This window comes from Corvus kubaryi, unplaced genomic scaffold (assembly GCF_017639235.1).
Source record: "Corvus kubaryi isolate FWS band 111438036 unplaced genomic scaffold, C.kubaryi_AGA036_p1.0 37373, whole genome shotgun sequence".
NCBI lineage: Eukaryota > Metazoa > Chordata > Aves > Passeriformes > Corvidae > Corvus > Corvus kubaryi.
The window spans coordinates 138610-162127 of record NW_024581121.1 but is presented as its reverse complement, the minus strand read 5'-3'; the positions used below and the strand labels follow the sequence as shown (position 1 = coordinate 162127).

Sequence of the window (23518 nt, the reverse complement as noted above, 5' to 3'; positions counted from 1 at the left end):
GCCTGCGCAGGGAGGTGGCACCAGATGTGACCCTCTGTGGTCCCTTCTCTTAGATCTCCCTGTCACACACCTATTCCCGTGGGATCTCGGTGTGTTATCAGTGAGATAAGAGCTGTACCTGCCCAGGAACCCTGCCCACTCCCCCCACCTTCCTTGTAGTCTATCCAAAGTTTTGGTTTCCTGATGAATGCAGTACATGGCCCCTTAGGGATGTCTGAGCAGAGATCTTGGTATCAATGTTTGAATGGAGCCTGTTTTCACCACCAAGATGTTTATAACACAAATCCAACAAAGCCACTCAGACAAACCCTTATCACAAACACAGAGAGGAAAAGCAGAATGTTTTGTACTCACTGTCAACCAGCTCCCGTGTCTGACCCTGAACATGAAGATACAAAGGACGATCTCTGGAAAGAAAAAGTCAAATATTCAATTAAACCCACAGACAACACAATAATAATGAATCCATATTACAGTCATATTATTAGTATTATTAGTATATTGTATTACAGTCATTACACACAGAAAGTCTTCCATAAAAATCTGAAATGCCCTCCAGATAACAGAATACAAATTCCTCAAGTACCACAGTGCTCAGGCAGAAAAGCTCTGCACTGAAAATATGATTCAGGAGTTGATGATGACGACTCATAAAAGTTACACCCCTGAAAACTTTAATTAGCTTGTCCACATAAATGGTTCACTAACTAAAAGCAGCAATAAATTTGTATTTGGGAAGTTGCAGTGTTCTGTGGGGAGGAGTTCAGCACAGTGTGATCTGTCAGGGTGATGGTTGGTGTGGTTGTTATTTCACCCCACCAGTATTAGGCAGTCAGCACCATCAGAATGGCAAATTTATTGGTGACACTGCTCATAGAGAACCAACCAAACAGGAACCCCAGCACTTTGTCACTTGAGAAGAAGAAGAACCTCCAAAAAAAGAAATACAAACCCAGGTCCCACTTTGGCTTTCTCTTCTGCAGTCATGAACCTCCCTCGAGTCGAGACAGCTGCTCCACTCAGGCGACTGATCTGCAAAAAATGTACAAAGCCCAGTGACACACCTGACAATAACAACCAGGGCACACACAGAATACCAAAGGCTAAACAATGCTGTTGTGTAAAATACCCAGAAATTGTTAATAAAGTGCTAAGAGACGGATGCTGGCTCTGAACTCATCATACAACAATTTACTGAAAAAACCAATGAACTACTAAACAACCACTTTTAGAAAACACAACGAGTTTTCTAGAAGGAAACAGCCACTGAGTAGAGTTCACTGCAAGTTCTTTTAACCTTACAAGTTAACTTTATCTCCTCAGTTAACCCGGCAGATACAGAGGTAAGGTGTTATGTAACCTCAGAGCTCCCAAGGCCAACAAAGCTGCTGTGGGTGTGGGATGTACCTCGTCCTGGGTCTGGCCCCTGGTCAGCAGGTTCCTGCACGTGAGGGGGACGTCGTTGATCTCCACCTCTGCCACCACAAGGTCATCTTTGCTTTTACTCGTAGCTGGACCTTTTCCCAGAGCCTGCAGCTTCAACGAGAACCGTTGCAAAAGACCAATGGGTGGAAAGCAGTGATGCAAGGAAAACAAACTGAGCCCAGAGCTCGAGGGGTGAACGTGCTTCTCGTTCACTCCTTTCAGTTGTTGAAGGCAAAATCTTTACAGAGATTAGTGGAAAGCTCATTGTACTCATTGTACCTACTACTTAATCTGCCTCCTCACAACCCCGAGCCCAGATAAACACACCAGCTTCCTCTTCAGCACATGTTAATAGAATAATTCATGTTTCTGTTCTGGAAATTACGTAGAACTGAGCTGAGCAGAAACCAAAGCATTTTACACTTGAATTGGCAGCTCTGACAGAAATCTGAGAGACCAGTGAAACATGTTTGTAGCTTCTGCTTCTCTCAACAGGCTTTACAGAGACAGAATTGAAAATTTCTGTTCAGGATCTGAACTCATCCACACTACACTTCCCCCAACCTCTTTTTTAAGACAGGGGTGTAATAGTTTGTGCCAGGCTAAGAAATAAAAATCCACAGTCACAGATTCAGAAGCTACAGTGGTTACCACATAGACCTTTTCAATGTACAGAGTTGGTACAGCCTTCTAAAAATTGCAAAATTAATTTTGGAGACATAAAGGTAAATCAAGACTCTATAAAAAAAGATAACCTTCCAGTACCACCCATCCACTCTCACAAATAGCACTTGAAGCACTTGCAGGAGAGCCACAAGGCAGCTACAGAGGGACTCCAGCACAGGGCACTGTTCTGACATTAAACTGCTCCACTCTTTCCACACTTAAAAAAAAAAAAGTACATTCATTAACCTGCAGCTCCTTAATTTCCATTCCCTCACAACCTGAAAGGTCATCAGCGTTAATCACTCCAGAAATGCCATCACTGAGCATGTTCTACCAAAAGCAACATATGCAATGGAAGAACTATATGCATGTTATATATACTTGTTACTATATTAAAAAATAAAAAAACCTGTGCAATAAAAATTGGCACCCCAAATGCACATTAATTACTTGGTTAATGGTTCCCAGAGCAAAACAATTTGTCACAGGATGCCAGAGTGCCACCGGAGCTTGTGACAAAAACAGAGCTGGGAGAATGAGACAGCACCAGCATCTGCCAATTTTTGATGTCTCAAAGTGCCAGTCAGCAAATGGATTTTACTTCCATGGGCTACGACTATGGAGGCTCCCTGAAACCAGTCCATGTGTCCTTAACGCTGGGAATTCCACCCATTCCGGGTGGATTGTTAAGCACTGAGAGGCAAATCCCATCGTTTCCATGTGGGATTCCTGACAGCAACACTCCAAGAACCACCTGCTGCTAAACCTCACACAGGGAAGAGGCTGCAGTGGTGGTTTCAGCCCCAGAAGTGACAGGGAAGCAATTAAGGAGAATTCGTGACAATTTCCCACTCTGTTTTATCTGTAAGTAAATACAGTGGCAAAATGAGCACTCCTTTGGACGCAGCCTCACAAGGCAAAGCCCCGGACTGGCACGGTGTGAAAAAGGAGATACAACACCATAAAAGCCACTCTCCTCGCTAATTTTCTGTTTCAACAAGTTTGGATGGAAACTGGGGTCCTCAAAAATGGAAGGGAGGGAGTCCAGAGGAGGCCACAGAGATGCTCTGAGGGCTGGAGCTGCTCTGGAGCCAGGCTGGGAAAGCTGGGGGAGTTCACCTGGAGAAGAGAAGGCTCCAGGGAGAGCTCAGAGCCCCTTCCAGGGCCTGAAGGGGGTTTATAAAAAGGAGAGAGAGGGATTTTTTTACACGGGCAGGTTGTGACAGGACAAAGGGCAACGATTTTAAAATGCCAGAGGGCAGAGTTAGATTGGATATTGGGAAGGAATTCCTCCCTGGGAGGGTGGGCAGGCCCTGGCACAGGGTGCCCAGAGCAGCTGGGGCTGCCCCTGGATCCCTGGAAGTGTCCAAGGCCAGGATGGACACTGGGGCTTGGAGCAGCCTGGGACAGTGGGAGGTGTCCCTGTCCATGGCAGGGGGTGGGATGAGATGTGCTCTAAAGTCCCTTCCAACCCAAACCACCCTGTGATTCCATGAAACTTGAAACAGCTTCTAAACTTGGCTCTAGCACAGGCTAAGGAGTAAGACAAGCCTGGGACTGGAACTGGAAAAGCGGCTTTAAGTTACACTTGCTTTAGAATAGAAAACTCAGAGACTATTTAAGAGGAACACACAAGGGACCATCCAGTCCAATTGCCTGAGCTAATCAGGGTCAACCAGGCACAGGGCAGGGTTCAGCAAAGGCCGAACAAGCTGTTTAGACTTGGACATAAAGCTCCTATTGGTAACTTCTTCAGGCATGAAAATAATTTGGTCTCATATTTTAAAGGGGCTGTTTCACACAGCAGTTTTTCCATCAGCTCTGCTATCTGGAAAACACTTCAGGAAAAACACTTTAAGAGTTAGACTCGATGATCCTCGTGGGTCCCTTAAAACTCAGAATATTCTGTGGCTCTGAGAAAAAAGTTTTTCACCTCCCTACAGGTGGCTTTGCTAAAGACTTACAGCGGACTGACCTCACAGCCATCCACTACTTTCTATTATGCTGAAAAAGATTTTAAAAATGATTTCTATCTGCTTTTATCGCACCCAATTTCATCGCTTCCCGGCCCGGTGACAAATCAAGGTCCCCGGAACCCAGCCGTGACACCCCCCGCGCCCACCCACCTTGTCCGCCGTGCTGGGCGCCGGCTTCAGCTTCCCTTTGGCCATCAGCATCGCGTTGATCTTCGCCGCCACGGCCGCAGCCGCATCCAGCGCTCCCGAGGGCGCCGCGGAGCTCTCGGACCCGGCCACGGCGGCGCCGCCATCGCCGCCCCCGCCGGGAAACGGGCGCCCGGGCAGCGGCGCCGTGCCGGGGAGGAGGAAATTGGGTGCCGGGCCGGGCTGATCCCACTTGCTGCGGCGCCTGGAAAAGACAGAGGGAGCGTGAGGCGCTGTCCCGCGGGGCGCCGAGGCCGCCCGAGCCGCCGCGGCCGCGCCTCACCCGCCCGCGGCCCCCGCGTCCCGCTGCGCTCCGCCGCCCGCCGACATGGCCGACATGGCCCACACGGCTCCCGGCCGTCACTTCCGGCCCCGCGCCCGCCGCGCGACGCCGCTTCCGCCCGTTGCCATGGGGACGGCGCGGCCCCTTCCGGCCGCTGCCATGGAGACGGAGCGGGCCCCGCGGGGGCGGGGGGTGATAAGGGGTCGGAAAGGACCCTAAAGGTCATCGAGTCCAATCCCCCTCTGTTCTTTCCACGTGTATTATCCCAAGTATTATGCCGTTTTCCCAAAATGAAGCCTAAATGTGTAACTTTCTTTTGGCCCAACTGAAGTTTGGATGCCCCGTGTCCCATTTTATGCCAGGGCAATGCAGAAATTAGTGTCTGATGTAAAGGCATTCTTATCACTGCTTGTTAACAACAAACCATCCACACACTGCACAAAACCCGACTCAAATGGTAATTTCATACCTTTTAAATCAACCCCAAATATCTGTGAAAGAATCGTGGAATCAAAGAATGCTTTGGGTTGGAAGGGATCCTAAGGGAACCTAATGTTGCGGGGTTCACTCAACCATGGGCAGGGACACCTCCCACTGTCCCAGGCTGCTCCAAGCCCCAATGTCCATCCTGGCCTTGGCCTTCCAGGGATCCAGGGGCAGCCACAGCTTCTCTGGGCACCCTGTGCCAGGGTCTGCCCACCCTCACAGGAAACAATTCCTTCCCAATATCCAACCTCAATTTCCCCTCTTTCAATCTGAAGCCATTCCCCCTTGTCCTGTCACTCCAGTTCCTGATGAGAAGCCCCTCTGCATCTTCCCTGTAGCCACTTCAGGTCCTGGAAGGTGCTCTGTCTGAGATCTCCATAGAATCTTGTCCAGTCTGAACATTCCCAGCTCTACCAGCCTGTCTCCATACGGGAAGGGGCTCCAATCCTCTTACCAACTTCGTGGCCTCCTCTGGACTTGCTCCTGATGCCTTTTCCTGGTCTTAAAATCAAGAGTCATACACGGTTAGAAGGGGAAAAGGGATTTTACCTTGGTATTTATTTTAAGGATCCTTAGGTGCACACGTCCAGGTCATGTGCATCGAGATGCACCCTGCCGAGAGGGCCCCCAAAGATCAGGTATAACACTATAGGTGTTACTAATTAGCAGATCTATCAAAGATTCCCCAATGAGAGGCTCGAGTGAGCCCCCCTCCCCAAGGAACTTTCCCCTGGATGGTTCTATCTTGGTTTACAGAATGTGTTCTGGAGGGGACCTTGGGGTCTGGGGCACACTGATCCCTGGCTACGAAGCTTCTAGAATGTTTCGCCTCTTAGCTTGACAAACAGGTCCGAGAATGTAGGGAAAAAGCACGAGGAATACAGAAGTTGCAAAAAAGGTATAACAGGGGTATAAAAGAAAAGGCAAAAATCTTCATGGCATCACTCCAACAGGAGCAATATCTGGAGATACTCTAAGAAGCACAGGGCAGGGTGGCAAGGACCAGGACAGATGAGGGGCTGTTGGCCCCAGCACAGCCCGTGTGCATTAAAACAAAGGGAGGAGTGTGACCCTCTGGGATACAGGATCCTATTCCAGGAATCCAGGAAGAGTATCCAGAAGCAGACAGACCAATGCTTAGCCCAAGGGACTCTGAAGCATTTCATTGGATGAAGAAAGTTAACCTTTGTTTGCCTTCACCTGGAAAACACAGTGACTGCCTCAGACACGTTTTCCCCAAAGTTTTGCTGGATCCCTTCCAAAGGCTCCAAGAATTGGGATTGTTCAGCCTGGAGAAGAGAAGGGTTTGGGGTGACCTAATTGTGACCTTCCAGTACCTGAAGGGAACTTAGACAAAAGATGGGGAAGGCTATTTGCAAGAGCCCGGAGTGGCAGGATGAGGGGGAATGGGTTGAAACCGAAAGAGAGTAGGTTTAGATGGGATATTGGGAAGAAATTCCTCCCTGGGAGGGTGGGGAGGCCCTGGCACAGGGTGCCCAGAGCAGCTGTGGCTGCCCCTGGATCCCTGGAAGTGTCCAAGGCCAGGCTGGATGGGGCTTGGAGCAGCCTGAGACAGTGGGAGGTGTCCCTGCCTATAGCAGGGGGTGGCACTGGATGAGCTTCAAGGTCAATTCCAACCCAAACCATTCTAAGATTCTATGAGTATTTGGGGTTTAAAGAGTATTTTTGGGATTTCAAGGGTATGAAATTACCGTGTGTATAGGGTTTTGTACAGTGTGTAGATGATTTGCTATTAACAAATATATATATTATAAGATATATATATATGTATATAAAATTGCTACATTATATATATGACATATGTCTATCCCTATTTGTTATATATATTTATATATATATAAAGGTATGAGTATGCCTTTATATGAGGCACTATTTCTAGTGTATTGTCCTAGTCCATCTCCATCCAAACTTCATTCGGATCAAAAGCAAGTTACATATTTAGGCTTTATTTTAGACAAATGGCAATGGATAATAGATCTGGAAAGAACAGAGCCCCTAATTTTGTCCAGACACTAGAAAAGAAGTTATGACGTTCTCTCGGGTGTCATGGGATTTTGTTGGCCACGGATTCCTTAAGGCAACTACGTCTCTGACTGAGGCAACCAAGAACAAAGAGACAGAATCCATTGTCCGTGCAGTGGATTGTTTGTGGTGCCTTTGTGCTGTCCCCGTGGCAGTGAGGGCTGGAACTGACACCAGGCACTGGGACTGTATGATGTTTATCAAGGGCAAGTGCTGGATTCTGCACCTGGGATGGGGCAACCCGGGGTGTACGGACAGACTGGGGAAGCAGAGGCTGGGGAAGGATCTGGGGGTCCTGGTCAGTGGCTGGCTGGACCTGGGTCACACTGTGTCCTGGCAGCCCAAAGGGTCACCGTGCCCTGAGGGGCATCGGGCCCGGCATCACTGGCTGGGCAAAGGAGGGGATTGTCCTGCTCTGCTCTGGGCTGGGGCAGGCTCACCTTGAATCCTAGGTGCAGTTTTGGTAATGCGAGAAAGACATGAAGCCATTAGAGAGTGTCCCAAGGAGGCCACGAGGATGGTGAAGGGTCTGGAGAGGCCGTATGAGGAGCGGCTGAGGGCACTTGGTCTGTCCAGCTGGAGGAGACTGAGAGGAGACCTCAGGGATCTGCACCTTCATCACAGCACTCCAACACGGCTGGAGCTGCGTCAGGGGAGGTTTAGGTTCGGTATGAGGGAAAGGTTCTTCTTTCCCCAAAGGGTGGTGGGGCACTGCCCAGGCTCCCCAGGGAACGGTCCCGGCCCCAAGGCTGCCAGAGCTCCAGGAACGTTTGGACAACGCTCTCAGGGCTGCACAGGGCGAAGAGTTGGAATCGATGATCCCTGTGAGTCCCTCACAGCTCAGAATATTCCACGTCTCCCCGGCCCCTCACCGGCGGGGCAGACGCTGCGCGTGCGCGGACTGCGCGCGGCGCCGGCTGAGGGCGAGCCCGCCGCGCTGTGTTTGCGCACGGCCCCTCGGCAGCGCCGGCTGAGGGCGAGCGCGGGAAACCGCGCCCCGAGCGTGAGGGCGGGCGGCTCCTTCAGCTCCTTTCCTCTCACCTCACATTCTCCTTCAGTTTTTCCTCGGTTATCTCTCGACCCACCCACACCCCGCCTCGCCCTCACCGCCGAGGTTTTGCTGCCCTCCGCCCCGCGCTACTCTGCAGTATATTGTCTTCACGCTTTCATGCTCCGCTTGCCTCAGTTTCCCTGGAGGGGGCAGGTGCTGTGTTCTGGGCTGACACTGCTGGGAAGCGGCTCCTTTGTGACAGTGGGGCTGAACTCGGCCGCATGCTGTGATCGGGGGGGTTTATGAGGATTTGCTGAGGGGGAGCTCGGTGCCCTGCGTGATGCAGAGCCCACTTCTAGCTTGGGAAAGGTGTTTTCCATGGCCTCAGGCGTGGGTGCGTTTGATATTTCCGAACTGGGGGGAAGGCTTGTGTGGCGTCAGACTCAGGGTGATGAGGGTTCTGTTTCTCCCGTACTCATTTGAATTACAGATGAAAACAACCCAAGCCTGGGGGTGTTTGAAATGTGGGGAGGGCCTTTGAAAATGTCGTAGGTTTGGTGCTAGTTAGCACTGAGGAGAATTGCCTTTGGAGGTTCATATAAATACAGATATAAATATTCTAATTATTGCATCCTGTAGCCTCAGGGGAGGCCTGTGCTGCTGTGAATATCAAGAATCTGATACTGGGGATGATTAGAAGAACTGTCCTGCTCTGTTTCCTGAACATTACAGGTTGGTTTGAGCTGGCGAATTGTGCGGGAGGTGTTTGTAAATCCAGGGAATGCCCTGGAGAAGCTGGAGAGCTGCAGGCTGGGCTTTGCTGCCCTTCTTCTCAGCCAGGTGCTAATGCAGGTGTTCCATTAACAGGCACAGGAGTCTCTGCGGCATGGCAACTGCTCAGAAGCAAAGGAATTCTGTGGTACGGTTTTGTGGTTTATTTCAGCACAGTAATGGGAAAAATGGGGGAGTTTTGGCTGAAATAGTGCACGCAGGTGCTCTGTGGTATTTCTTCACGTGAAAATTGCAGGCTAATTCAGTCTTTTAATTATGAATAAAGAATGTATAGAAAAAAATACAGAAAAGTAGCCTGAACTTTGTTGTCATGCGCTTGGTAGAAACTGGTTACAACGTGTCCTAGAAATACATTATATTTATTTATATATTTTTTATATATACGTGTCCTTTAGCTGCGTCCTATAAATACTGTAACACCAAGTGTAAGGAATGTGCTTAACTTTATAACTCACAGAAGTCATACTTTTCAATTAAATTAAAATGAAGGCGTTGGACAGGATTGAAGCCTGTACAGGTCTGTTGATGTAGGTAGAGTTTAATTGGTTTCTTTCTGTGATTTTCAGAGTGCAGTTGTATTTCCCAAGAAAATATCCACGGAGCAGCAATCCCTGATGCTGGTGAAGAGGCTCCTGGCAGTGGCAGTGTCCTGCATCACGTACCTGAGGGGAATCTTTCCTGAAAGTGCCTATGGAACAAGATACATGGATGGTAACGGGCTTTTTTCCATGATAATTTGCAAAACCTGTTGTCATCAAGTTGTTTTTAAAGCCACTTGGTCTTTTTAATGAATGGACGCCATTTCAGTGCATGTAATGGAAATTTCACTAATGCATTAATTAAATTTTGTTATTGGTTTTGTTATTACTCAGCATTAAAACTATGCTCATGTGTAGTAATGTTAGTTTTAGCCTCTTCTTGATGTGTACTTTTAGGGAATGAACTTTTCGTTGCACTTTGTCCTAAGTAAATGTGTGTGTGTGTTTTTTTGGTTTTTTTGAGATGTCTGTGTCAAAATTCTGCGGGAAGACAAAAACTGTCCTGGCTCTACCCAGCTGGTGAAATGGTAGGTTGATTCCAGCACACAGGTAACACTTCCTTGGCGTGTAAGTGCCCAAAGAGTCCTTCCTGGTTGTTTGCAGATACAAGGGAAAAGCTCTCTTGCTGTGAGTGAGCAGCCCACATTGGTGTTGTAGATGTAACAGTTGTGTCTCCAGAAAGGTTTTCAGCTCAGGCCTTAGGAGAGCACAGATCTCTGTTTGCAGAGTTACTATGCTTTATATTTACTGTATAAATACTAAATATCTAATACTAGATATTTATATGCTTCATTCCTCTAGGTGCTCATGAGTACTCAAGGGTGCACAGAAATGCAAAAGTCTAACCAGTAGTTCCTCTCTAGTTGATCAGGAGACTCAATGCCACCCTTTTGCATCTTAAAGGTCTTGCTCACAGATTTTGTAAGAGAGTGGGAGACTCGGGCTTCTTGTTCAAAGGCAGAGCTGTGCCTGCCAGTGACAGTCTGTCTGCTTGAGCACTGCCACAGCTGAGTGTGGCTGTGTCACCTGTGACTGCAGCTGCTTATTCTGGTTTTCTTTCTGCTCACAGTAACTGTGAGGTCTGTTCCTAGTGCTCTCCTTGCTTTTTAGAAAACTCTGTAAGGCCTTTGCCTTAGTTACATATTTCTGTATTTCCTTACCTCCATAAAGGTTCTTTCCCTCCTCTTCCCCACTGTGTACAAGGCGTGGGGATGATGCTGCATTCATCCCCTGGCAGCGCTGAGGGGTTCAGATGTGAGGGCTGACAGCTGATGTTAGAGGTGGAATCAGCCGTGTGCTGTCACAGAGTGGGGGGGAAAAGCTTCCTTTGCTGTTACCTGGAATTTCCTAATGGATCTTCTGTGGCTGAGGAAACAGAAGGGTCAGTACAGTTCACCTTCCCCTCACACCCAGTGAAGGCAGTTTACTGCAGCCTGTGGAGGCTGACCAGGACAGGCTCCCTGGTTTTGTGGGAAAAGGATGTGGTACCTGTTGGGAGTTCACAGGTGAGTGGCCTTTCTTGCCCCAGCATCATGTACACACCAAACCCAATTTTTGTTTGTTGACTGTATTTGAAAGGAATGTCAGGAAAAAAAAACCAACAGGGTTAAGTTTCGATTCCCTATTTGACTACTGTTTGGGTGTTACGTAAAAAGGAAATGGCAACATCTAAATGAAGGTAATAACTCCTGTGTGCTTCAGCTGTGTTGCTGTTCAGCTGAATTACTGATCTGTGATGAAATCATGGAGTGCTTTGGGTTGGAAGGGTCCTTAAAGCTCACCTTCTTCCAAGCCCCTGCCGTGGACAGGGACAGCTGCAACTAGACCAGGTTGCTCCCCTGATTAATAAATGCATGTGTTGGAAGTATTGCAATATGTTTTTACTGATAAATTAGTTACCTAGAGGTTATATTTTTAATTACGCTTCCAGGAGGTTGGGATGATTTGGTGTGACAAAGATAGTCATTGCTTGTATCAGTGCTAATAAGATAGAATGATGGAATAAGTGTTATTTAATGCTCTAATACTAAGAATAAAAACAAGAGGTTCATTTTTTGGTGCTATTTGATTTAGTGAGAAACAAGTGAAAATTAGTAGTAGATGGCCAATATTATTTGGTTTTTGCAGGATGTTAGGATGCTATGATGCCTTGCAGAAGAAATACGTAAGTCCTCCAGTCTCATTTCAGTTGTATTGAAATGTTTATTTAAGTCCATTATGTGCCAGTGTAGTTGTAGGACTGCTCAGGGAGTAGCTGAGCTAACTCAGTCAGCTGCAGTGTGGGATGCACAGGCATTTCTGCATAAAATTCTTGTAAACAGCAGCACTGAAAGCCAGGGATCTGTAGGTGTTTTCTTCTGCAGCTGAGTCCTCTCCTCCGCAGAAGAGGAGTGACGAGGAAGAGGCTTTTCTTCCAACAGGCCTTAGTTGCCTGTGTTGGATTCCAGAGCTAGAGAGACAAAGCAGCTTGGGCAGCAGAAATGGGCTATGAAATATATTTAATGTTCTTTTTCTTTCTCTGTTTATGTTCCTGACAGCTGAGACAGGTTGTCCTAGCAGTGAGTATCTCTGAAAAGCAGGGATGCGTTTTTAAGGGACGCTCTTTGAGGGACGTGCAGGTCTCATTCTGATTCCTTTCTTTACTTTAAAAATACAGGTCTACACTCAGCAAGAAGATCCTCAGGTAAATCTGCTGGAATATCTCACGGGATGACTGATGATAATGTGGATGTAGTGAAATGCATGTACAAGCAGGAATATTTAACGTGCACATTTTTCAAAAGGGGACATATTGAAATGCCAAATGTAAAAATCACTGGAGTCAGTGGGAATTGCCATGTGTGGAATTGCATTTAAGTATCCAGTGTCAGGTTATTCTCAGGCTGGCGCAAGCAACCAGAATGTCATTGCAGAGGGAGATGTCCATAAAGATGCCTCATCCTAACTCTGCCTAACAAATCTATGGGACTTTTGTGGAAAACACAAAACCCACTGGGTGTCACCACATCTGTTCTGTGTGTGAAACGTTTTCACAGCGATTAAAACTGGAATATTTTGTGCTAAAAACTTCAGCTGGTATTTCAAAATATTTTATCATGGTGATTCCCGGAAAAGAATCATCATTTTTATTAGCTGACACTTATGCATTATTACTGTTAATTGTTAGGGGATTAGGAACCTGTATTCAGTAAGTGGATGGGAGTTGGGCTGTCGTTATTTTCTTTAAAGGTTAATAGATTACTAACCAGAGCTGCAGCAGGAGGGTGGTTGGCAGCTGATTAGTGTAATAATTACTGGCTTTGTTTGCAGACAGTCACAGAGTGTTACCACTTCAAGTTCAAGTACACCCACAAAGGGCCGCTCCTGGATTTTGGCAGGTACAACCCCTGTGACTGCCCCATGGCCTTACAGTCCCTGTGGACACACCTGAATGTCAGAACTTTGGATTTGATCTGTTTGGTGTTTGCTCTTTAAATTCGGGATCTTGAGACTAATTTTATCAACATACACTGCTAGCTTAGACTTACTAAAATACAGTTAATCATTTTGTCTGATTATGCTCGTAATTTTAATATCCACTCAGAAGATGATGCTCAATGTCAGAGTTTGATACTCTGCGACCAGGATATTTGAGATATTCTGGGAGGGGGGGTGAAGCTTAACACCAGATTCAATTATCTGAAGATACTGAATGTTACATGGAATTCCTCATTTAGCAGAAATGGTAGAAATATACAAAAACCACAATAGAAATGTAAGCTCCACTTAACAAAGCAGAGCTGTTGTGCTACATGGCTCGGTCATGGTGGAATTCCCATTGCTGAGATAAGCTCACTGTGAGGACACTGGGCATCCCCAGCCGTGGGGAAGGAATCCCTGGGTTGAAACTGGCAGGGGACAGGTTTGGATCAAATGTACAGAGGAAATTCCTCCCTGTGAGGGTGGGGAGACCCTGGCACAGGGTGCCCAGAGCAGCTGGGGCTGCCCCTGGATCCCTGGCAGTGTCCAAGGCCAGGATGGACATTGGGGCTTGGAGCAGCCTGGGATAGTGGAAGGTGTCCCTGCCCATGGCAGGGGGTGGGATGGGATTTTTATGTTCCCTTCCCACCCTAAAGGTTGGTGATTCTATGAAGCTGCTCCAGCCAATTCCTCTCTTCAGAATTCTTTTGTTTGTTGTTCAGTTTTTACACTTTTTGGGCCAAACCACAGCTTCACTGCCCCTGTATCCATCTGGCAAACTCAAGGAGACATTCAGGGGCTTTTAATGAACTTGGGGAGAAGCACTGACCCCACCAGTTCACCCACTCAACCCCCATAACTTTGTCTAAAATGGAGGCCCTGCTCAGCTCTCCATGTGCTGAGATCAGGTCACTCCTGGCAGCAGCTGTGGGCAGTGACACCCTGTGCTTGTGCTGGAGCTCTGGGGACACAGCCCTGCTCCCCATCTCCTCCAGACCCTCTTCCACCATAGGGACTCACTGCTCAGTCACAGCTACAGGGAAATGGCTTATTTTAAGACAAGTAATTGAAATACAGTTAATTCATACCTGACAAACTCCTCCCAGCTTCCCTCCTACATAAAATGCTCCTTAAATTAAAAAAGAAAAGGCTGCAGTGCTGCAGATGCTTGGGCTGGGTTTAGCTCCTTATCTGTGAAAGGGGAGAAGGGGATGTGACTCCTGGCCACACCAGGTTGCCTTAGTGGAACAGCATAAATTCATGTCAGATCAATTTGAAAATAGGTGTGAGGCTACTTCTCTGGTCCCAGCATGCCAGGAATTAGCCAGCTCTGGAGAGGGGTGAGAGGTCTGAATCCATCACAGTTCAGGGAATGCTTCCAGAAGACAGGGACCCACAAGGAAATAACTCCTGCTGCCTGCCCTGCTGTGCAAGTCCTCAGGTGCCTCAGCTGGGGGCTGTGAGGAGCAGGAGAACAGAGGGAGGGGTGTTGGCATTGAGGTGGGATTTGTGTCAGCTTCTGGTGGAATGGGAGCATAGAAATGTTGGAGCTGGATGCCAAGAGTCTGTTGGGTACCAAGTTTATTATCATTAGCCATTTGTGTCCAAGTAAATAGTGGGACTTCATGGGGAAACGAAGTAGTTAAGACTTCAAAGAATTGGGGCTTTCACACGTCCCTCCTTTTCTCTTTCTTTCAGAGTGGGCCTTTAAGCACTAGGTGTGATGTAAGATAGAGCAGTTGGTGCCAGGTGCTGATCCCTAAGCTCTCCTGCTGTCCCTGGCTCAGGGTTTGATCTCCCGAGGGGCAGAGAACATGCAGCACTTAGGCAGGGTTAGGAATTGCTTCTGATCTCAGACCTCAGGCAAGAAATGGGGTGCTTCTCATGTTCATAGTCTGTTAAACAGTTGTCTCTTAATACTAGAAAGATCTTACTCTGTATCAGAAATAACCTGGCTACTCTGATTTTAGCAAGGATAAGAAGTCAGACTCCACCATCACCTGTGCAGACACCAAGAAGGCCAGCATCCTCCTCATCCGCAAGATCTACGTCCTGATGCAGAACCTGAGCCCGCTGCCCAGCGATGTCTGCCTCACCATGAAACTCCTGTATTATGATGAGGGTACATTGCCATGCCACCCTGATTTATCAGCTGTGTTCAGCCACTGGAAAGCAATCCAAAGGAATTTTCAGTGGATAATCTTCGTGGCTGCTGGGACTTGTTAAATGAGGTTATTTCACGTGTGGCTGTTTCTCACGACAGCTTTGAACCTCCAGGGGGAAGGGATGTGATCTCACTGCAGGAACACAATCCTGGCACTGCCTTCATTGGATTCGGGTGTGTTTTAAAACACTTGGAGTTTCCCAGAGTATGTTAGGCTATAGCATAATTTGCCAGCCTGGTTCTAGTTTGATGACTGTCCACATGTCTGGCTCTGCTTTCGGAGTGTGTTACTGCCTTAAAATGACAAATCAGAGCTTCTATTTTCTCTCTATCTACAGCCTCTTCCAAGGACCTTTAACTGGCCTTTGCCTGTTGTGCAAAGAGAAAAGAACTTAATTTACTCCAAATTGAATATTGATTACTCCCTTCCTCACGCAGTTTTTTGCAGTAACTCTCTGTATTTAAAGGGGAAAAGAGTTTGACAAGAACATGTTTCATTCTAACACATCTGATGAATTTTCTCTGCAGTTACACCCCCTGATTACCAACCTCCAGGGTTCAGGGAGGCCAAGTACGGGGGGATGATGTTTAATGAGGAGCCCATGTACCTGAATGTGGGGGAAGTGCCAACGCCTTTTCATATGCTGAAACTGAGAATTACAACTGAGAAACAGCGCATGGAGAACGTTGATAAGAACATCCTAAAGCAGGGAGAGACTGCTGAGCCTCTCCAGGTGTGTGGAGCGAGCGGAGATGATCCAGAAGAGGAGAGCCAGGACATGGATGTAAGAGCACAGACTTTATTTTGTTGTACTAGTTTGAAAACAAACCAGTGGGAGGCACCAAGTCAGAATAACAATTTAATGGGGAAATTAAAGAAAAGGAAGGAAAAAAAAAAAAAAAAAAAGAGAACACTGGTTCAAACTGACAGAGTCAAGATACAACCTGACTCCCTGTTGTAGCAGTCTGGTAGAATGGTGGCTGCAGTCCTCTGAAGTGGTGATCCTGTAGAAAAGAGTCTGCTCTTCCTCAGGAGGTCCAGTGGTGGCTGTGTAGCTCCTGTCCTCTGGAAATCCAGTGGGAAGGGTTCTCTCTGGTGTTCAGACTCCCAGATTATATCCACGATGGGATGCTTGGTTCCTTCCTCTGGGTGGAGCATCTCACAATGGGGTAATGAGTCATGAGGCCAAGTGTTGATTAGGCTCATTAACAGAAGATAGTCCGGAGGGAGTTATCTCTGAGTCAGGCGGCAGGACAATGATGGGCAATTAACAGAAAGATAGTCTGGGGGGAGGAGGCAAGGAAACACTGCCCCACCTGGTTTCAACAGCTCCTGAGGATGGGAATAGAATACACTGCAACCCAGGACATTTGTGTAGCTTTTTGAAATTTTTTTGTGGTCTATCATCTAGAAAAAGGCCATTATTGTTTCACTGCATGTCAGCCATAACATTAATAAACCCCCTTTGTTTCCAGGTATCTTTAAGCAGGGCAGTATCTTCAATCCATGTTTGCCTTAATTTTACTGCTCCAGTTTGCAGTAAAGCAAACTGTTCAAGCAGTGCCTGTGCCTGAGGAGCAGCAGAGGGACGGCTCGTGCCATGGGGACAGAGCCATGTGTCCCAGCACAGGGCACAGATGAAACCTCTCTTCATCCCATGTCACAGTCACTTATTTCAGTTTATTCCACCAAAAATCCATCTAATAAGTCTGGCCTTAATCATCTGAATAGAACCTTCTTCCTTGTGTGTCTGCAGTAGGTGACAGACCTGTTTCTTAATCTAGGAAGATCCTGTCTTGGATAATGAAGTGGAAGATAAGAATCATGTGAATATTTCAGAAGCTCAAGGTAACATTTGTGTATATTTTTCAAGTCTCCGAGTTGTGCCTCTTGCCTGATGTTACTAAAACAAAACCTTCAATTTTCTATATTCAAATTTTCATTATTTTCTTCACATACGTGACTCTGCCTTTATTTTCTATCAGGGCTTCATTCTGTGAAGCACTTGGTTAACAAATGTTAACATGTTAAAACATGATTAACACGTTTTCATGTTACTGTTCAAAAATTCTGATCTTCTGTTCCATTTTATCAGCTAACCTAAATTGAATGGGGTTTATGTTTAGGAAAAAAAATTGTTTGCTTTTTCTACTATTGTTGTTACTAATAATTACTGATTTATTTAGTTTTTGATAATACTTAATTTGTACATTAAACTTGCAGAGATCTTGTACTGTTGAGCTCATTATTGCAGAGCTGGGAAGCAGAATTCTCTGTGCAAAAACCAATGATCTAGGTTTGGGTTTGTTTTTTTTTTTTTAATTTCAGCTTTTTGGGCTTCAGTTCAGCAGAAATGCCACTTTAAGCCACCTTTTCCCCTGCAGTAGCCCAGAATCCCACTGTGCACCCACACCTCCAGCCCCGGGGTGTGGAGGAGTCGAGAACATCGGGGCTCTTGTGGGTAGAGGAGCTTTTGTGTTATGGTAGCCCCTGTGGAACACCTCCAAAGGGAGCTGCTCATGGCTGTGGTTTGCTGCTCCTGCTGCAGTAACTTCACCAGAATGTGTTTGGTTTTATGAATGATTCTGCTTCCTGCTTTAGTGCCTTTTCCAGCTGATTGTGCTCTGGGAACCTGCTGCCCTTTTCCTGTGTACTGGAGCATTTTGATAATTGCAAGTGAACTTTTTTTGCCATCACACCATAGAATCCCAGAAGGGTTTGGGTTGGGAGGCACCTTAAAGCTCATCTCGTTTCACCCCTGCCTGCCGTGGGCAGCAACACCTCCCACTATCCCCGGTGGCTCCAGCCTGGCCTTGGACATTCCCAGAGATCCAGGGGCAGCCACAGCTTCTCTGGGCACCCTGTGCCAGGGCCTGCCCACCCTCACAGGGAGGAATTTCTTTCTAACATCAAATCTATCCCTGCTCTCTGTCAGGGTAAAGCCATTCCCCCTTGTCCTGTCTCTCCAGGCCCTTGTTCAAACTCCTTCTCCAGCTCTCCTGGAGCCCCTTTAGGTACTGGGAGAGGCTCTAAGGTCTCCTTGGAGCCTTCTCTTCTCCAGGCTGAACAATCCCAACTCTCTCAGCCTTTCCTTGTAGGAGAACTTTAATAGGAACAAAGTTCTAGCAAAGTATTTTTGTTAGTATGAATCACACCAAAATGAGTTTCTTCAAGTGTTTTTCCTAACACTGTAAATAAAATCTGTCAATAAATAACTGTCCTGGCTCCCCAGCCTGGCCACAGCTGCCACCAGGAACGTGCCCTGGAAGCTCCCCGCTGCTGGTTTCTAATCAGAGCATCAAGATGTGGACCCAGACTGTCTCCAACTCAAAACATGAGACACCAAATTGTCCTCAGGGATCTCAGGAGCTTCCTTTTCAGATTTTAGATAAACCAGGAGGAAAAGCAGAGGATGGTTTGTGTTCACATTTCCCAGTTTAGCCCAGGGGCCTGAAGACTGAACTTTGCTGCCAAACAAACTGAAGAAGGAATTGCTGCTTGTTGATCTGCTCCTCTTGGAGGGGCTGCATAGAAGCATCCAGACAATCTGGAACCCATTTGCTGTACAGAAAACATTTCAAATGTTGGGTTTGGGGTTTTTTGAGAAGTAACATGTGCAGCTTTGCCAAACCAGCTGCCATTTCCATGCTGCTCAAAAACGATAGTGGAATGTGTAGGAAACAGCACATTTAGATCAGTATTTTTATCTTGACAATGCTAGTAGGCTGCAGAACTGGAATAACCACTTGAAGGTCTGTCTGATTCTTTTAAAAAGTCATAAAAATTCCAAAACCATGCAAAAATCCAGCAAATTTCTTGTCCTAGGGAGTTGGCAAGTGTTTTATTTACAGGAACTACGAGACACAGGGAAACACATTTGTCACCCTGAAATTCTTCTGTTGTTTCCACAGCTGATGCACAGTCACCCTCCACCATTCCCTGCTTCTCTCTGTATCCTAGAAAAACAGCATGAATTAGAAACAGCAACCAAACTGTCTGGAACTGCCTGTTCCCCCTTGGGAGCCTGTTCCTGCAGCTGCAGGCAGTGATAGGGGCTCTGCAGCTGGAGCTGCTGCTTGGGTGTGGCTGGGTGGGTTCAGGAGGGGCAGGAGCTGGGCCAGAGTGGCCTTTTCCCTGTCCTGCCGCACAAAACGGGCTCCTGAGGCTTCAGGCTTGAATCAAATCCCACTGCAGGCAAGCCTTCAGCAGGGCAGTGTGTGAGGGAGCTGGGGCCCAAACCCATCCTCCAGAGATCCTGTGTGTACCAGGGCTGCTGAAGTGAGCTGGAGGCTGGGGTGGGAAATGGCTGAGTTGAAAAGAGGAAGTTTAAATCTTGGTGGAGTTAAGGAGAACTGGAGCCCTCTGGAAGCACTTGTTCCCAGCAGTTTGGAGTGTTCCCTGAAGCAGAGCTGCCGTTGTTTGCTGTGGGTTGCGGGTGTGCTGTTGTGAACCGCTTTGTTTAACTCTTCAACTCTTTCCATCTTTCAGAAAAAATTTCAGCTCATGAAGAGGAAGCTGGAGGGATCCAGACTCCCCATGTTTCTAATCCTCAGGTATGAAAATTCTGTCATCTTCAGCTTCTACTGGAGCTTCTGTGAAGCTTCTTCCCTCCTTTGAGTGATCCATGGGTAATCTGCTAAAGCCTTATTTCCCACAGTCACTATTTCCAGCAACAAAATCCCTTTACATTTCATTTCCTGGAGTTTTCCAAAACTATTCTAAAGCTCTGACAAAAGGCTGTTCCTCTGTGATACAGCTCCCAAACCAAACAGATGCTGGGACTGTTACTAAGTGAAAAGGGGAGTGTAATTTCCATGTTAATAAACTGCTTAATAGGAACTCCACTGCTAATTCTGACAGACCAAAGCTTGTTTAGAAGTTGATTAAAACTTAAAAATTCAAGTTTATAACTCAGGTTATATTCCCTGCATGTAGAAATTGGTGGCATTTATACGTGGAGGACTGCTTCACACAGGTCCTTAAGATTTCTTAAAACAGGATAGCTGTAGGTAAGTGTGAGTGATTTACTGTATAAAACCAGCACATGCTTCTCTCTGCCAGGGCCCTGCAGCACACCCAGCTGTAAATGCTGAGACTTCCACGGGTTATCACCATTTAAATACTCCCATATCTCAATTTTGGCTCAGGCACAGCAGAGAACAGTGAATGCCCCAGCACTGAGCCCTGCTGTGGTCTCCAGTGTGTGTTTTTTGCTGCTTTCACAAGGAAAAAATCTATTTTCTGATTTCAGGTTGATCATTTGACTCGTAAAACATCTGAGCTGATTGTGTCAGAGAGCAGGACAAGAAGTGGAAAGATATTCCAAAGCTGCATTGTTAGTATCAGTTTTTCTTTAGTTCTCATTATTTCTGGTCCAAGCAGTGAATAAAACTCGGAGCTTGAATGCATTTGCTACTGACAGAATGAAATTCTCATCACTTCCTAAATTCCCATTAGATTCAACAGGGTCAAAAAGAGTTCTGTCCCAAAGAGTTAGAAGCTGGTTCGATGTAGGTAACACAGGTTGAGAGAGATTCCTTAGTTTTAGTTGCTATCCTGTTGGGAATGCATTTAGCCAGATTTCCTGCTGGTTTGATCCATCAGCCATGGGGGTTTGTGCCAGCAGAGATCCCCAGCACAGTTCACCGAGAGATCCTTGTGCTTCTGCTTGGGAAACACTGGGCCAAAATTATAACCTCACCTCTGTGACTCCTTCATTCCAAGAAAAATCCCTTTTATTTGCTCCATCAGGTCAGTCTGGCAGGCAGTGCTGCTTGTGGGGAGCCAAATCCTTCCCACCTGGCACAGCTGGAGCAGAGGTTGTGTCCAGGGTGGAATTGGACTTTTGGGGGTGGGTTTGGGGCCCCCATGTCTGTGCTGCTCCCTCACTGACTGAGCTTGGCAGCTCTGTGAGGCTGTGGGGGCCTTCACCAGGTATTGGGAATATTGGGAATGCTGAGTTAGGAGTAGGTCCTTCTCCAAAACCTGTGGGGGGAATTCTTCTCTCTTTTACAGCAAGAAATTTTTCCCTGTGAGGGTGGTGAGGGGCTGGGATGGAATTCCCAGAGAAGCTGTGGCTGCCCCTGGATCCCTGGAAGTGCCCAAGGCCGGCTTGGACGGGGCTTGGAGCAGCCTGGGATAGTGGAAGGTGTCCCTGCCATGGCAGGGAGTGGCACTGGATGAGCTCTAAGGTCCCTTCCTGCTTCCAACCAGTCACGTTCAGGGGTTCTTACTCAGTGATGTGACAGAAAAAAGAGAACATTGTTCTGTTTGCTCACTGTCCCTTGCTCACTATCCCTGTGTCTTTTTCAAAGAGGTTTTACTGAACTTAATAATAAATTTATTAGATGTAAACAAAACACGAGTGCTTTCGATAACCAAAAGCACAGTGGAGCTAAAGGTTCATTGTCATCTTTTCATGGCAGAGTCAGACCTACCAGGACTGAGCTCCCAGGAGGTTGTTGGCTGCTGAGCAGCCTCTCCAGGGTGCAGAACCCTCCTGGTGCTGCTCCCTCTCCCCAGGGCTGCTCTTGGAATGGGACAGGGCAGGGGAACAGCCGGCATTGCCTTGGAATCACGGAATGGTTTGGATAAAGGGACATTAAAGCTCACCCAGTGCCACCCCCATGGGCAGGGACACCTCCCGCTGTCCCAGGCTGCTCCAAGCCCCGTCCAGCCTGGCCTTGGACACTTCCAGGGATCCAGGGGCAGCCACAGCTTCTCTGGGCACCCTGTGCCAGGGCCTGCCCACCCTCACTGGGGGGAATTTCTCCATATATCCAACCTCAATTTCCCCTCTTTCAGTTTGAACCCACGACTCCTTGTCCTGTGCTGCAGTTCCTGATGGACACAGCTCCTTGATGCAGCTGTGACAGCAGGAATACACCCCAGCAGGAATACACCCCAGCCTTCCTTCAGTTGGTCAGTTCTGCCAGGAAGTGGTATCCAGATGTTCCTGCGGGCCCAGCACATCTGGGTGGGGACTGGGGTGAGGCTCTGGATGTGTTACACCTCTGTCCTGCTCGGGGTGGGCTGTGCCCTGTTCTGACACCACGGAGCTCCTGTAATCCCATGAATTGGTTTTCCTTGGCAGGTTCAGCAGGCTGAGCTCTCCTCCAGCCAGGACGTGCTGCCCAAAAGGAGGAAGCTCAGCGAGCCCAAGGAGCCGTTTTAGCCGCCCATCTCTCGTCTGCCCGGAGTTCTCTGCTTCCGTTCGGTTGTTCTGTGTCACTGTTGGGTTTTAAGGATCAGTTCTGCTCCATTAGCAGTCCCACGGGAGTGTGTTTTAAGGAAAGAAAATGCCAGGAAGTCCAGCTGAGGAATTCTGAACTCATTTTGTACAGGACCAGCAGGCAGGACCAGAAATCCTTGGATCTGGGGATTGACTCTGGTTCTGGGTACGTCCGGGTCCTGCTGGTGATGGAGGAAATTCATTCCCCCTGCACAAGGTTTCACCAGTGCCTTTGGGCTGTGGTTCTGAGCTGAGGAACTCACCCAGAACCTGCCTGCCCCAAAACCTCTCCAGTTTTGGGGTGATTTCCAGAGCTTTCCAGAGGGCTGGGCTGTCAGTTACAGGGTGTTACAGTTTTGGGGTTACAGTTTTCGCTTTTCAGTTGGAGGAGTTGGATGCTTTGCATTTCTTCCACACCAAAAGCACCATACTCAGGTGAAAAACAAGCCCTCTTCGTGCCTTAAATTCCAGATTCCCTGCCAGAATGCAGGAATTTCTGATGCTGCCTACCCATGCCACAAAGAGCCGTGGCAGCGTCTGTTCCAAGGTGTGGGGGTATTGGGAGAACCTGGATGTCCCTAGAACGATTTATGGCAGAGGCTGGACACGGTGCCAAGTCCTTCAACAGCAAACCGTTAGTTTTCGGGTGCCGTGAGGGAATGGGAGTGAAGCCGTTCCCGCCGGCGCGGGCGGGGACAGCTGAACATTTCTTGACAGTTTTGACTTTTAAATTACGAATGTCTGTTCATCATCAGTCCTCTATTAAACGGCGCTCACCTGTGGCTGCGTGTTCCTTTACCGGCGGGATGGGGCCGGAGCGGGGAGAGGACGGGAACCGGATGGGATAGGGGGACGGGACAGGAGCGGGAAGGGGATGGGACGAGCCGGGACGGGACCGGAGCGGGAAAGGGATGGGACACGGGATGGGACAGGACTGGAACGAGACATGGGACAGGCCGGGACGAGCGGGGACGGGACTGGAGCGGGAACGGTACATGGGACAGGCCGGGACGAGCGGGGACGGGACTGGAGGAGGAACGGGACGGGAACGGGATTGGACACGGAATAGGACACGGGACGGGACTGGAGCGGGAACAGGATGGGACTGGAACGGGACACGGGACAGGACTGGAACGGGACAGGAACGGGGCCGGGCCATGGAACGGGACAGGACACGCGGGCGGGGGCGGAGCCGCCCGCTGACAGACAGGAGAAAGTCCCGCCCCTCAGCCCAGCCCGGCCGCGCTCATTGGCTGCTCCGGCTCGCGCGGGCTCC

At 48.1% G+C, this 23518-nt stretch overlaps 2 protein-coding genes across 7 annotated transcripts; one reads left to right on the top strand and one right to left on the bottom strand.

The window, feature by feature from the left end:
* Positions 1–298: 298 nt before the first annotated feature.
* On the bottom strand, positions 299–4637 carry KHDC4 (KH domain containing 4, pre-mRNA splicing factor). 2 transcript variants are annotated; one of them, XM_042034511.1, is made up of 5 exons: positions 4537–4637; positions 4218–4458; positions 1408–1530; positions 953–1032; positions 299–407 (listed from the first exon to the last, which is right to left on the bottom strand). In XM_042034511.1, the coding sequence occupies exons 1-5, from the start codon at positions 4590–4592 to the stop codon at positions 314–316; spliced, it is 594 nt and encodes a 197-aa protein (XP_041890445.1). In that variant the 5' UTR covers positions 4593–4637; the 3' UTR covers positions 299–313. The 2 variants fall into 2 exon arrangements, with proteins under 2 accessions (XP_041890445.1, XP_041890444.1); XM_042034510.1 differs by having other exon boundaries at positions 1408–1536; positions 4537–4636.
* A 3377-nt stretch (positions 4638–8014) lies between these two features.
* On the top strand, positions 8015–23024 carry HORMAD1 (HORMA domain containing 1). 5 transcript variants are annotated; one of them, XR_006017129.1, is made up of 16 exons: positions 8015–8269; positions 8696–8788; positions 8924–8975; positions 9415–9559; positions 9851–9914; positions 11515–11551; positions 11925–11945; positions 12044–12070; positions 12697–12764; positions 14817–14968; positions 15539–15795; positions 16796–16859; positions 19500–19564; positions 20263–20346; positions 21816–21999; positions 22105–22196. XR_006017129.1 is itself a non-coding variant. In XM_042034508.1 (15 exons), exons 3-14 carry the CDS (start codon positions 8943–8945, stop codon positions 19992–19994), a joined length of 981 nt encoding a protein of 326 aa, XP_041890442.1. In that variant the 5' UTR covers positions 8015–8269; positions 8696–8788; positions 8924–8942; the 3' UTR covers positions 19995–20020; positions 20263–20321. The 5 variants fall into 5 exon arrangements, 4 of the variants coding, with proteins under 4 accessions (XP_041890442.1, XP_041890441.1, XP_041890439.1 ...); XM_042034508.1 differs by lacking the exons at positions 21816–21999; positions 22105–22196 and adding an exon at positions 19947–20020 and having other exon boundaries at positions 20263–20321; XM_042034505.1 differs by lacking the exon at positions 21816–21999 and having other exon boundaries at positions 8017–8269; positions 22105–23024.
* Positions 23025–23518: the final 494 nt, after the last annotated feature.

Bases quoted from the DNA above. Each gene is read 5' to 3' on its own strand.
- KHDC4 (XM_042034510.1), bottom strand. From the start codon at position 4,592: ATGTCGGCCATGTCGGCGGGCGGCGGAGCGCAGCGGGACGCGGGGGCC. The intron at 4,459-4,536 runs GTGAGGCGCGGC...TGTCTTTTCCAG, and splicing joins GACGCGGGGGCCGCGGGCGG to GCGCCGCAGCAAGTGGGATC. The intron at 1,033-1,407 runs GTACATCCCACA...CATTTTTTGCAG, and splicing joins GGGGCCAGACCCAGGACGAG to ATCAGTCGCCTGAGTGGAGC.
- HORMAD1 (XM_042034505.1), top strand. From the start codon at position 8,943: ATGGCAACTGCTCAGAAGCAAAGGAATTCTGTG. The intron at 8,976-9,414 runs GTACGGTTTTGT...TGTGATTTTCAG, and splicing joins AGAAGCAAAGGAATTCTGTG to AGTGCAGTTGTATTTCCCAA. The intron at 16,860-19,499 runs GTAACATTTGTG...TCCATCTTTCAG, and splicing joins GAATATTTCAGAAGCTCAAG to AAAAAATTTCAGCTCATGAA.